This window comes from Vanacampus margaritifer, chromosome 2 (genome assembly GCF_051991255.1).
Source record: "Vanacampus margaritifer isolate UIUO_Vmar chromosome 2, RoL_Vmar_1.0, whole genome shotgun sequence".
NCBI lineage: Eukaryota > Metazoa > Chordata > Actinopteri > Syngnathiformes > Syngnathidae > Vanacampus > Vanacampus margaritifer.
In genome coordinates this window covers 42,624,283-42,639,594 of record NC_135433.1, presented here as the reverse complement: position 1 = coordinate 42,639,594, position 15,312 = coordinate 42,624,283, and the positions used below count along the sequence as shown (strand labels likewise).

Sequence of the window (15,312 nt, the reverse complement as noted above, 5' to 3'; positions counted from 1 at the left end):
AGAAAATTATTTGCACCCAAATTATAAAATTATCGTTATTTTTACATTATTAGACCATGGACATACTGGTCTGGCCCACTTTAGATCAAATTCGGGTTTAAGTGGCCCCTGCATCAATGTAAGTTTGACAGCCCTGACCTAGGCAGTACGTAGGGGTTGTAAATAAATAAGTAAATCACGTTATAGCGCATTTCGTGCACAACATAACTCAACCCCTTGCTTTGCATACTGTAATTAAAACAAAATAAAAAATCTGAACTACAAAATATCTGACTAAAATGACTAAAAGAGCATACAGTGCAAGAACAAGATTTTTGAAAACATGATTCTAAAAATACTTTGAAGTATTTTTTTTTTTTACTTCGATTTTAAAGCATTCACACTTTACTGGTATGTTTTGAATGTTTATTCATTCAAATTATTCACTCTGATAATACAAAGGATACAAGCAAATCGAGGGACCGTATTATACACAAGTACGGAGAAGAAAGACGTCTTTTTATACACAGGTGTGTATTAAACACGGGATTTTATCGCACATTTTACCGATTTTTGCGATTCGTGGCAGGGCTGGGTTCACTGTATGTGTGTATTCAGAATGTCATAAAAGCTCCTGTCAGTGTAATGTGAAGCCGTCCCAATACTTTTGCCCTGAGTGCATGTCCCAGCTGTCTCTTCCGCCTTCGTTTGCAAGTGTACTTACTTTACTTTATAATATAATATCTTTAAGCTTTCACGCGTCTAAAAGATTTATTAAGTGATGTTGCTGCAAGGAAGGTAGAAAATATAAACACCTGCTCCTACTGCTGTCTCACACATCACCATCTTGGGTGGGAGTACAGTTTGAGTTTTGATAATTTAGAGATTTGACATGTTTCTTAAAAGATGGAGACAAGATGGACATTTTCAAGAAATCATTGAGAAAATCCAAATGTGCTGATTAACTTGAATATATCAAGAAACCCGCTGTTTGATAATGGCCGGTAATTACTCTGAGCGGTGCATGTCATCTTCATATGAGATGTCTTTAGTCATGCAAGCCCTCAGCTGGAAAGCTGTGGCACAGGACAATAAAATGGAAAAATAGGGGAGATAATGAGCCTATTACAGGACTCATTTTAACACATTTATAAGCCCGTGGAACATGCTGTGATCCCAAATAATGAGGATGAATCGTGTGAAGGTGGTGTTGACTGATAGAAGCATTCCTGATGCTTATCATCCTGCTGTCCTTAGAACTGCAATCCACTGAGACTGTACACATCACCCTCTCCCTCACTGGCTCAGAGAGAGGTGGTGTTGGATTGGGGGGGGGGGGGGGGGTAAGGAGAAAAAGCTCTCTGTGTTGAAGCAGCCGCTCATTCACCAAGCAGCTCACACAGCACAGGGAGGAAGAAGAGGAGGAGGAGGAGGAGGAGTAGAACAGCTGCTGCAGCAATGTGCACGCAGAATTTTGCATTAAAATAGGAGGGGGAAAAAAACAAGCGTTTGGACAGCGTTTAATGCTATGTGACATGCATGCGGGGATGAAGACGTCGGATGTTTGGATCTCGTTCGGATGCGCGGATACCCGGGGGTCTGCGTCCTTGTGACAAAGTTGAACAAGAGCAGATTCAAGTTGAAAAGAAAGAACTCACTGCGATTTCAATGCGGGGAACAGGAAGAATTTCATCCGCGGCTTTTATTTCCTAAAGAGTCCATCATTTGGTCTTCTTTGCAAAGTCAGGTGAGTCCTATAAAACACTTCAATTCTTTGTTGTTGTTGTTGTTGTTGATTTTTTTAATTCTCAGCAAAGTCTTGTGCTCAACCCTCCCAGTCCAGAGAGAATGAGGTGTCGTTGGGTGAAGCATGAGCCGTCAGAGAATCAGTCATAAGCGGCTGTCTCTGCTATGGACGAGCGCGGCTGTCGGCCTCTGGCTTTTCTGCTGCTGGACCCCGCGGGCCGCCGCCGTCGCCGCCGCCGGAGACGCAGCCACTGGACCGGCCGGCGGCTCACTCGGCGGCTCGCTAGCATGGCTTCTGTCGGATAAAGGACCCTTCCACCAGTCGTTGGAGTTCACTGAGGCTGCGGAGAGGCACCAGCAGGGTTTTAGCACCAGATACAAGATCTACAGGTGAGAGAGTGTGTGCGTGTGTGTGTGTGTGTGTACGGAGTGTGAAGCATATATAATTGATGCTTTTTTGGGGCAGTGCACTGTGTGTGCATGCGATTTCTCATCTCACCTAACATGGCACTGAAATGCCAGAGTGGAATTAATCAGCGAAGGCAGCTGCTGTCGAAATGTACTGAGAGCTTGCCCACTCTCAGGATTGCCCTCGCAGGTATCACACCTGCCAACATTGAGATATGTGAAATTCAGCCAAGCTGCTTTTACATATTCGGACTGAAAAGGAACAGGAAGAAATATTTGCTCAAGTTACATGCTGGGATCACGATGCACACAACACATTTGAATTCAGGAAGCGGATCGGTTCAATTTCTTACCCAGGTGTTGCTCGGCAATGTTTTTTCATGGAAATCTCGAGTCTGTCCATGCCAAGTGTTTTTAATGTGCATGTTTTGGCCCATTCAGATATTTTTCCATTCCTATTCAAGGCAATCGATTTGTCTTCCAATTGGAAACGGGTGGGTGAGTACTGATACCAGGTATCAGTATCGGGTCAATACCAAGCCATTTTTTAATGTATCGGAAGCCGATACCAAAATTGGTCCCCTTATCGTGGCTGTTTTACAATCAGAACTAAGAAATAAGAAAAATAGAAAATTAAATAGGCATTTATTTCATGGGCTTTCTTTAAAATCACCTGTTATTGTTTTGTTTTTGTTTTTTTCCCGTGGGGATTTTATGTATCCAAAGTAGTAGTGGTATCTACCTAACAGTTGAGTACTGATATCGGTCTGAAAAAAGTGGCATCAAACATCCCTAATGGGAAACTATATCTACTATAGTAGATACTATCATTGACAACTGAAATTGACTGGAAGGTCAGAATTAGCATTATTGGTTCATGCTAATTTTCTTGTGACGCTGTTGCTGGCATGCTGATGGAATAATATGAACATTGCTAACTTTTTTTTAAATTATAAAACAAAAAGTCACCATTTCAAAACAAATTAAAAGCAATGATGTTGCATTTGTGTGTTGCATTAGACACTGTTTAAAATCATTAGGCATATGTAATAATCTACAGTGAATATTTTTCAAATAAATTACAGAACAACACCACAATGACAATAGTATGTTTTTAGTACAGGCAACAAAATACAGTACTCTAAATTATTATTTAACTAAAATGAATAGAGGGGGTAAAACTGACAAAAATCTATAATATTTACAGATAATTAATAACAATTAATGTTGCTCCACAGGTTCTTAATAGGGTTGAGGTCAAGGGATGAAATGAGGACTTGCATGTGGCCACACTATGAGATTTTCTTCCATTCTACCCATAGCAGCTCAAGCGTCAGTGGTAATTTGTGCAGCGTGGCCTGATGCGTTGTCTTGCATGAGAATTATTTTACAGAGGAAGGCTCTGTTCTTTTTTCCTTTACTTCACTGTGACACGAAATGGCGAGTATGAAATTCCACATATTTTGCAGAGGTCATTTTGACACCTTCAGGCATCCTGAAGGCCTACTATATCACTCCCTTTTATTTCAACACGAAAAAAACCACTTTGCAACCTCCAGGGACATTTTTTATGTTGTTGTTGTTGTTTTTTTTAATATACTGATAATGATTTCTTGAGGCAAAATTCAACTTACACACTGCTGTATATAATGTGTGTTGTAGACCGCACACAGAACCAAGCACACACATTTAGGCATGCAAGGAGAGATGTCAGAGTGATAGGGTTATAATAGTTTTGCCATTTTCATTTTAGTTAGCTTTTATTTCGTTTTGAGACTAGTTTTTTAAAAGTAGTTAGTTTAAGATTTGTTTCAAAGCAGGTTTGTCTGTTTTTATTAATTGTATTTTTTTTTTAGAGCTGTCAAACGATTACATTTTTAATCAGATTAAACGCATTTTAGAATTTTGATTAATCACGATTAATCGCTTCGTAAAAAAGCCTTTTTAACAAACAAAAAAAAGTCCCACCAAATTTGAAGAGCACCGGTTATGTGTTCATTCTTTTGGCATTTAATGTTATGAGGACGTCTTCAACATATTTTGATCCACTGCACACGCTCATTCTCCTCTTTTTCTTACTTGCATTAATTTGAAATGGGAAAAAAATGACCCCAATATTTTGAGATGAACAAATATTCAAAATGTTCTAAAAATGATACGCAAACATTTATTAAATGCTTTACATTTAATGCATGTAATTATCATCCGCTGTCATGCTAAAAGATCATCTGTAAAAATTAATAGTGCAATTAATCTGCGTTAATTCATGATTAATGCGCAATTTTTTGTGATTAATTAATCAGTTAATGTTTTAACTTTGACAGCACTATTTTTTGAATACTTAATTTTGCCTTTTTGTTTAATGTTATTACTTTTAGTTTTTAAAGAAAACTTCTGCACTTTAAAAAAAAAATAACTTTTGTTTTTTTATTTTAAGCAGCTTGATCTTTTTATGTGAGACGTATTTTATTCAGTAACTTCAGAAAATGCATATTTTTTATTTTAAAACAATTTTATGAATTGTTATGAACTTACTGTATCAGTGACTAAAAATACAACCTTGTTTCTATTAGGTTAACATTTCTTCCCACTTTTATGTTAACAAGAGTATGAACAATTAGGGGGGAAAAAATGTACATTTAATTTTCAATTTTGGTATAAATTGAGGCATAAAGAGTGAGTTAAATCTGCAATTAATTACAATAAAAATGTAAATAAACTGATACCTCTAATATATATATATATATATATATATATATATATATTAGAGGTGTTAGTCGATTATTGTAATTAACTGCATATTTAACTCACGATTAATCCCAAATGAATCTCACATTTTATATCTCAATTTATATCCAAATTTATAATTAAATGTACATTTATATATTTAATTTTCTTATTTATCCATTATAGTGAAGAGGAAGCAAGGAGCAAGCACGGCTGTCGCTTCAGAGTGACGTCATCTGGGCATGCTTTTTTATTGGCTGCTACCTAAGACTGAAATAAATACAACTGAAATTTAAAATCAACCACAAAGGCTCGTGATGTATTAAATTAATTGCCAATGATGAAAACGAAGGACACTTTTGTAATAGTTTTTTCAAAAGCATTTCTTTTTTAATGTTACTTTGTTAAATACATGTTTTTTTGTTTGTTTGTTTTCAATTTTAGTTTGTTATCTTGCTTGCTAGTTTCCATTGTCTAAAATAACCTTGCAGAGTGAAAGGGATGCACAAACGGTACCTCTTGAGCTGGGGGCTGGGAATGCTGCCCTGCTCAAGGGCAACCCAACCAAAAGTAGCCAGGAAACAGACTAGCATCATAGCATCAAGGACATGTTTGCCAGCCATCAACAATTCAGACCTCTATGCATCTCCAACATCCTAATGGCAGAACAGTCGTCTGTTAAACTCTTAGGAAATTAGTTTTCATGTATCTGGGAGCCCTGCGAACATTTTTTACTTGTGAATTAGGGATTGGAGGTGGCTGAAATACAGCTTTATGTCTTTACATTGAGAGCTTTTTGCGACTCCAGTGACATACCTGCTTCAAATCAATCAGCGGAGTTAAAACGGCTGTTCTCATAACATGATGCCTTTAACCAACAGAAACCGTCCTTAATGCGCTTTCTGAGACACACACAAATTATTTAACAGCAATGTTTTTTTTGAAACGTCCACAATTTTCTGTTCATCAGCAGAGAGATTTTTTTTTGCCATTATGCATAAACTGTGATTTGCCTAATAAAGTGGCACAACAGCCCTAATTCATTTTCTATTAATTAGAGCCAGGGGTTTCAAGCACATTTTTTAAACTGTCAAAATTAATTGATTAATCGTCAAGTAATCAACAACTATTTTTTATAATCGAGTAATCGTTTGCAGACATTTTTTAATTTAAAATTGTCCAAATCCGCTGATTTCAGCACATCAACAATAATTGATCACTGATTTCTGTAGTCCTTCATGAAAGAAGACTGATTTTCTTCTGTGTTTAAACAAAATAAGACATTAGCAAACAACTTGTTTTTACTTTGGAAAACAATGACCGAATCGGCGGTAAACACCCCCCGCCACTTATTTTTTTACTCACTGTACAAATATAAAGTACGAAATAAACAGTGATCACTGCTTAATACACATTACACAGTAATCAGGGGGAAGAATGCTTTTGTAATACACTTTAATACAAAATTAAAATGAACTAATCGAATGAATTGGATTGGTCGATTAATCGACTAAATAATCTATAGATTAATCAATTCTAAATCGATAATCACAGGAGCACTACTCATTTTTGTGGTGGACCACATCGTATTTATGGTGAAGTGATAACTGTTAGGGTTAACCCTAACTAATATAAATGTATGATCACCTTATACTTCTAGATATGCACAACAAATTGATAAATCAGAAGCCAGTACACAATTGTTTATTCAACTGTTTTTCCATTATTTTAAAGGAGGTATCGGGAGCTAAAATGCTTGCAATATCTCACATCTTAGTGTTGTTAAAATGGAAGTCGATTTGCAATGAAATTGATGCACATTATTTGCCTTTGTGGGCCACAAAATGGTGCCGGTGGGCCAGATCAGGCCCATCTGGGCCTTGAGTTTTCCACCTGCGAATTAGACTCACCTGGGAAACTAATTACCCAAACTTTTGTAAGTTTCGTGATCTAAAAAAAATATCAGCACTCCAGTTTATTTGACTTCATAATTTGAAAGAGGGTGTTCATGGTTCATGTAGAAAAATACCTTATATCTCTTTAAACATAAAGCGAGAGAAGCACTACTTTGGCAATCTCCTCAAAGGTCCAGTTTTGCTTCTATTGACACTTGACTTTTACAGTTATACCTGGAAAAGGTACCTCGGAGTCCAAATTATCCTTATGGAGTCCTTCAGTATATATTTTACCCAAAGGGATCGCTATGGATTTCTACTGACTGAATGTCCAATATGAAGCTACCTCGGGGCTAGCATCGCTCTGCTACCTTTCTGACCTCTGTGATGTACAATTTACAGAGCCCAACATGTTGTGCTTGCCATTCATGCGGCAGCATGTGATTACGTTGTATATTTGCTCTTCGGATGTTCCCCCGTTTCACCTTTTCTCTCTCCACTGAGTTGTTTTCATCACAATTGATTGCTCACAGTGCATGTAATAATCTGCCATGTTCAGGATGGAGTACATTCCTTAGCAAACAATCCTCTGCTTGCCTACTGATGGAATTGCTGGCAGCAAAAAAATATTTTTTTAATAAAATCAAATTGGGGATGGGTCTTCAACGCCCATCGGTCCGTCCATCAGACATGGACACTGAGTCCGTCCCCTCGTTATTTTTTTATTTTCTTTTATTCTTTTTTTTTTCTCCTGGAGAGCTCAGTATTGTTCATTCGGTAATTTTACCGATTTGACATGTCATCATCATTGCTCTCTCTTTTTTATTTATTTATTTTTTTTGAATTTTTTTTTTTTGTGGGGGGGGGGGTTAAAAAATAAAATAAAATTGGGGATGGGTCTTCAACGCCCATCGGTCCGTCCATCAGACGTGGATACTGAGTCCGTCCCCTCGTTATTTTTTTTTTATTTGATTTTTTTTCTTCTTTTTTTTCTTCTGGAGAGCTCAGTATTGTTCATTCGGTAATTTTACCGATTTGACATGTCATCATCATTGCTCTCTCTTTTTTATTTATTTATTTTTTTTGAATTTTTGTTTTTGGGGGGGGGGGGGGGGGGGGTTTAAAAAATAAAATAAAATTGGGGATGGGTCTTCAACGCCCATCGGTCCGTCCATCAGACGTGGATACTGAGTCCGTCCCCTCGTTATTTTTTTTTTATTTGATTTTTTTTCTTCTTTTTTTTCTTCTGGAGAGCTCAGTATTGTTCATTCTGTTATTTTACCGATTTGACATGTCATCATCATTGCTCTCTCTTTTTTTTTGGGTTGAAATTATTTATTTATTTATTTATTTATTATTATTATTATTTTATTATTATTATTTTTTTAAATAAAATCAAATTGGGGATGGGTCTTCAACGCCCATCGGTCCGTCCATCAGACATGGACACTGAGTCCGTCCCCTCGTTATTTTTTTATTTTTTTTATTCTTTTTTTTTCTCCTGGAGAGCTCAGTATTGTTCATTCGGTAATTTTACCGATTTGACATGTCATCATCATTGCTCTCTCTTTTTTTTTTTTGTTGAAATAAATTTTTTATTTATTATTATTATTATTATTATTGTTTTATTTTATTTTTTTAATAAAATCAAATTGGGGATGGGTCTTCAACGCCCATCGGTCCATCCATCAGACGTGGACACTGAGTCCGTCCCCTCGTTATAATGATTGGCCGTAATTGCATACTCTACATTGTCCCGGTTGCCCAATTATTTCTCGGCTGAGTAGCTTTTCCTCATGGCAGCGATTGCCTCGCAGAAGGAGTGCGCGTTACACAGCGCAAGCAGCTCGTGGCACTGTGGGAGAGTTATACAGGACAATAACAGATTTCACTGACATTTGTGTCCAAGAAGCGCATAATGAGAGTAGCTTAGTTGCAGCATTATCATATTTTCAAACCTTCCTTACACCCATGGCACTCTGTGTACACGTGGAAATCATGTAGTGAATACAGCAAGGGAAGCAGAAAGACTCCCTACTGGGATGCTTGTGTGTCTCCGGGGGGTGTGTGGGGGGGGGGGTGTACTTGCACAATCTCCAATTACAGCCGACATAGCATGTTCACTGATTTGACTCAATGAGGGGTAGCTGATAGTGAAACACTGACTGAGGGTATGTTTTGACATGATCTTGTAAAATGGGAGTTTTTGTGTCACTGAAGATTGATGTATGGGCAACAACACCGCCGAAGCAATTTCAGCTTACGCGGAGAGGCTAACACGCTAACACGCTAATATGCACCAATTGTTTGTCCTCCTAGCAAAATGGTGTTGTTTTATAGCTGACTCGGTGAATGTTTGGATTGACAATCAGAATTGTGGGATAATGTGTCACTATGAGACACAGTTCTTTGGAGGAGCTTTAGCAAACTCATCAGTCCTGTTCCATGACAGAAGAACTGAATGTGACATATGTTTAAATACGTTTTTTGCAAGCAACCCTTTTGAATTGAGAACAACCCATCCCCCCAAAAAACTTTTTTGATTAGGGTGACTACATTTTCAGAATTAAAAACTCGGACGCGAATCCTCTTCATCGACGAGGATGGGTCGGGGATGTTACTTTAGCTAATGCTAAATGATATTTTGGTTGACAGTTCAGCAGCGTTAAACAAGTCAATACACCCACCATTATCTAAACTTTTTTTGTTCAGTCTCTGCCAAGGTTATTTTAGAATTAACCAAAACTAAAAGTCAAAAAACATTTTTGTTAATGAAATAAAATAAAAACGAAAATACTAACCCTTGGCGTTATTGTGACCATTTTTTGGCTAACTGAAAACGAACTGAAACTAACTATAATTATAACAAAAATGTCCTTTGTTTGAGTTTTTGGTCATTCATTTAACACATGAACCATTGGGGTTATTCTTTAATCTGATTTTAAGTATATGTATTTCGATATTAACCAGAATAAGAAAGTGGGTCACACAGATGTGATATCATCTAGCAACAGCCAATAGAAAAGCACCTTCAGATGACAATAGGTGACAATTTTGCGTGCTTGACTTTTGTCTCCAATGGCTCGGCTCGCCTGCTTTTTCATTTAACTCAGCCGAAATGCAATGCTAGGTAAGAAATTACTTTTTTCATTTTACTATGGTGTTTATTAAATATTGCACACAAGTAATACACTTTTTTTTTTTAATGAAAACTAATACTGAAACTAACAGAACCACCCTGAAAACTAATTAATTAAAACTAAATTTAAAAAACAAAACTTAAAACGAAATAAAAACTAACTAAAATGAAATTTCCAAAACTATAATAACCCTGGTCTCGCCAGTTATTGTCAATTCCGAGCTTACATCACAAGCCAAAATGGCGGCCATACTCAGTAAAATGAAATTTGAATCGCTGTAATTTGATTTCTGAGGATTGTTTTGATTTTAAAATGTGATGAAATGTCGTTTGACTCCTATAACAATCTGCATTGATTGTATGCTAGGCACAGGCAAAAGAAATGCAATGCGCCGTTTGTTTTGTAAAGGAAGCATTTGCATTGCGTTGCATGACGGAAATATCAGAAATGTAATTGGATTGGAAACATGCTGCCTGAAAAGCTCAGCTCGGACCACCCACAACTGCAACAGAAGGACTCCATTTCCCATCATTCTTAGTTATGGAAGCAGGAAGCAGTGCTCGTTCAGTAGGACTAAATTTCCCATCATTCTTAGTTATGGAAGCAGGAAGTAGTGCTAGTTCCGATATGACAACACAAGCGTAAATTTGGAAGTGAATAGGATGTAATTTAACAGTTAAATTCCCTTTTAATGGGTTTGTCGCATTAATCGCTATGGCAACTGTGTGATTGAAATACACATGGCAAAAACGGGATGTTGGGACGGGACCTGTCTAATATCGCAACAAAACAATGAGGTTGGCAAAATCCTCCGTAATGCGGGACCCAAGGTTCAAAAACAGGACTATGGTGAAAGCGGGACATCTGGTCACTCTAACTTTGACACCTGTTTCCAAATGTTTATCATGCACTGGCAAAATTGCCACAAAATTGTGCATTCAGTCTCCAAACTGCTGTTGTTACATTGTTAGCTTAACATCATAATTGCTGCAGTTATCTTTGAATGTTCAGAAGACCAGAAAAACATCCATCCAACAAAGAAGAGTCTTTTTGCCTATAGATTGAGTTTGCGGAATACCTTCACCTGGATGATTGAGAATCTACACCAACAGAAAAAAGCACCGTTTTTGGAGAGCGCATTTATATTGTTTATCGATATTATGCAGTTAAAATGACTTAGACTGCGCAACAATGTTCAGAAACAGTCTATGTGTTTTTTTTTGTTTCTCTCTAAAGACCATCATTTTATTGCAAAAGTTGCCTCTTTGAAAACAGATATATTTTCAATGTCCGCCTATCTCCTTTTGGTTCAATTAACAAATGCTCTTTCGCTGAAATGGGCTAAACTTAACGAGCCGTTTTATTGGGATGATTTCAACAGCCTAAAGTTGTATGCTAAACTGTTAAATGAGGCTGAGGGCTTTGGCTAAGAGATATTCTGTTTTCTTTGGCTTTGATCTACTTTCAGCTGTAGCTTTGAGGTATGTGCCGAAGAATCCTGGTCCACGAAGTAAACAAGTGCGTGTAGCTCGTCTCTGCAGGATTTTTATTTTTTTAATTTAATTGGCATTTTGTTCATTCAGTTGAGGGGCACCTTGCTTCTTGCCTCTCCCATAAATGCCAAACTCGGATTCATCAGTAATTCCGGTGATCTCATTCCAATGCAAGCCTATGGTTTGGCCTTGTTGCCCCTCCAAAGACACATTTTCAAGATATAATTATCCTCTGAGAACACTATTTTAAAGTGTTCTTCTAATGACACGTTCTAATTGGACTAATGTGCTTTTTATCTCGATTGAAGTAGCTTTTATATCTACAACCATGATCTAATAATCATTTCCAAATGTGTCCTTTTGGACCGACTGATACAACTAATCGATTTTCTACAAAGCCTTCCAGAGTGGTCTGCACCGCTCCATTAGAAACGTTCAGTCTAAGCATGATTTGTTGACGAGACAGACTAACAATTTGACTTTGATGCCACGCTCCCACAATCCAGCAGCACTTTGTAATCAACGTTCAGCTGGAAAATGGAGGCAGGGTCTCACTTTTGATGCCGAATGATGACTGCATGCTAATTTACCTGCGTCTCATCAGCCCATGCTCGACTGGAAGAGATCAAACCCAAGAAAATCAATCTTTTTGTTCAAAGGAGTTTAAAGGATTCAAAAATAAGCCTTAAGTTCAAGAAACTGTGCGCTAGCGTAAATGACTTAATTCCATCATTTAGGCTTCATTTTGCACAACATTATATACTTTTGTTTTCTGCAAAGTTTTTAAAGTATAAGCAATATTTTTATTTTTATTCATTTTTTTTTTGCCCACAAAGTTGTGAAGCAATTTTTAAACATTGAAGCCATAATTGACAGAATATTGAATATTGTACACTGGCTATCAAAGAGCTGAGTTAAAAGATGCCTTTCACTTTGAAGTGACTAATAATACTGCAGTAGGAAAACACATGATGTTCGAGTCATTAAAAATTATTTTGAGTTATATTGCAACATAATTCTCTATTTTAACTGAACAGGGTCTTCTGCCCAGATTTAGTCATAACTGTTTTAATTTACTTATTTCCTCAATAGACCATTTGTCTGTGGTTGAAGTCAATGTGTTAGTATGATTTCTTTGTAAATCTTATCTTATGCCGGGTGTCGATTTGTCTGGGGGGCCTCCTCTATTTCCACAACAATAGACCATTTGTCTGTGGTCGAAGTCAATGTGTATTGAATTATGTCTGTAAAAGTTTTTTCTCATGTCTGGTGAACTCTGGGTGGGCTGGGGGTTTTGTGGTACCGCCCTTCAAGATAGTATAAGAATGTTGTGAGTCCACTGTAACTTCGCACTAGTGAGAGGCTGCCATTTTCTGGAAACTCACTTGTGCCCGGAATATTCTGTAGAAATAAAAGCTTCGAAGTGACTGTTCATCGATCTCCAGCCTGCATTCGGATAACCAACATTCTCACTACCCGAAAGAAAAAAAAACACGCGGAGAAAAAATCATTTTCCTCAACATAACACATATTTGAATCCAGCTCTCGCATTTACCGTCATAGGTTAATTTTGTAAATCCAGTAGAGACCAAAGTAAAACACAACCTTTAAAAAATTCAGGCAGTTTTCCCATCTGTTACAATTTAGAGATTGAGTGTATAAAATTAATGCCTAAACATTCTGTGTTTCTTCATTCTCAAAAGTTTTATTTTTATTTTGACAATATTTCATTGCATTGTGACCCAGAAAATCAATTACCGGTAGTTAAGGAAAAAAAGGCCCAAACCTCACAACAATAAAACACCATTGCCATTGATTGAATCAATAGCGGCCCGTCGTTGACGGATGCCCACCTTTTCAGACAAATGTCCGTTTTTTCTGTGAGTTGTGTATGAGGTAAAGCCTTGAAAAAATAAACTCGGCGAAAAGGTGGGCATCTGTCAACGACAGTGAGAGCTAAGTGCCCACCTCTAGATTTAATTATGGGAAAAGAATAGTTTTTTTTTTTTTTTGCATCCACTATCAAATCCAAGTCCTCCAACTCATGCGGGCCAGATTGCCATCCAATGGGTAGATTGCGTCCATTACTGTCACTTTACATTCCTCATCTAGTGTCAGATTTGTGTAAGTTAAACTGATTACATTGCACGGCGGCTTCAACTCATTAGGTTTGAGCAGCAAGCTAATTCCGAAGATACGTAAACTCCTGCGGGGAAAGAATAAGGCACTCAAACCTTACAATTTGTTATTAATTGGATTAGAAAGATGTTGGATGGGAAAAATAGAAGTGGCGATATAATAGAAAGCCCTTCAACCGCCCATTATGACCTCTGTAACATTGACTTCACGGAGTGACTCGGAGGTGACAAATGCCACGAGGCTGCAGCCAAGTAAATGTGGATGTGTGTTCGTGTGTGTGCAGGGAGTTTGGTCGATGGAAGGTCAACAGCCTGGCGGTGGAGAAACGAGACGGTCTCAGTGGCAGTCGTGGTCTGGCTCTGCCCCTCGACCCCGAATTCATGCACACCATCCGCCAGCTGGGAAGACGACCCACCCTGCGCGCAATTACCGAGAGTCTGATCAAAAAATATGGCACTCATCTCCTCCTCTCGGCCACACTGGGAGGTAGGCTAAAACACACGGGCCGGCATCTCTCACTTTTTCAGTACATGGGACGCTGCTTTTCGCCATCTGTCGCTTTTCCAACAACAAAGAATGTATTTATTTTGTTCTTGTTGTTGGCCAGTGAAAACATAACAGAGTAGGAATACGCATGGAAAATAAGTACGTTTCTATTCTTCTCATTATAAAAAGCATGCGACCCTAAATGGATATTCATCCTGCTATTTTCTCTTGTTGAATGTTTTTTCAGAAATGGAACTTCATAAATGGTAAATATTTTGAATAATTGCACCGCAATTACCACCCAATTTTGGCTTACGGAAAATAGTATAGAGAAAACATGCTGTACGAACCAATCCAAGATTACTCTGGCATTTTATATATATATATATATATATATAGAGAGAGAGAGAGAGAGAGAGAGAGAGAGAGAGAGAGAGAGAGAGAGAGAGATACATAGATAGATAGATAGATAGATAGAGTATAGAGTAAAGATAGAGTGTCAAAATGAGTGTGTTCCTTTAATGCCACTATTTTTTTATTTTTTTTATTTTTCATTATTATTTTTTTATTTTTATGCCCGCCCCCTTACTTGGAAAGCCGGTACTCGGGAAACTACAGTCACAATGCAGCAGTAATAAATTTAATAATAATGCACATATTAGTGGAGATTGGGGTCAAGTTGTATTTTACAATTTTAAAAATGTGCCAAATTTCACAAGTTACTTTATGTTAAAGATTAGATAGCTCTTAATATGAAAAGAAAAATGAGCTGTCAGCAACGTCTTACAAATGCAATTATGCCCTGTAGTGGCAGAAAAATGACCTCGACACAAATCAATATCGTTTTTTCTTACAGTATAGTACATCTTTTTAATTTTAACTCAATTTTATGAATTATTATAAAATTACTGTGTCAATGACTAAAAAATGCAGTCACATTTCTATTAGCATCATTTTTTTTCTCCACTTTTATGTCAAGAGGTGTATAAAAATATAGAAAAATATATGTTATTGTAAATTTTATTGTACATTTAGAACAGATATAAAATATGCGATTAATCATGAGTTAACTATAGAAGCCATGTGATTAATTACGATTTAAAAAATGAATCGCCTGATACCCCGAATACATATAATGTCATATTTATGATTAAAAGAAAAGACAGTGCCATTCCTATTAATGATTATTTTTTGCATACACACATCCAATGTACTTTGGGAAGGATCGAATTTGCATTTGGGACCAATGGTACCACTAAATGCGACATTATAATAATAATGAAATGACTGTGATTAATG

General features: G+C 37.1%; 1 protein-coding gene across 1 annotated transcript in view; it reads left to right on the top strand.

The window, feature by feature from the left end:
* Positions 1-1,361: 1,361 nt before the first annotated feature.
* Positions 1,362-15,312, top strand: part of LOC144044766 (BMP/retinoic acid-inducible neural-specific protein 3-like) — a 30,004-nt gene continuing 16,053 nt past the window's right edge. The window contains exons 1-3 of the mRNA XM_077559372.1: positions 1,362-1,726; positions 1,818-2,115; positions 13,811-14,013. Coding sequence (XP_077415498.1) covers positions 1,850-2,115; positions 13,811-14,013 — 469 coding nt within the window. The 5' untranslated portion in view covers positions 1,362-1,726; positions 1,818-1,849. The remainder of the gene's footprint in view (positions 1,727-1,817; positions 2,116-13,810; positions 14,014-15,312) is intronic.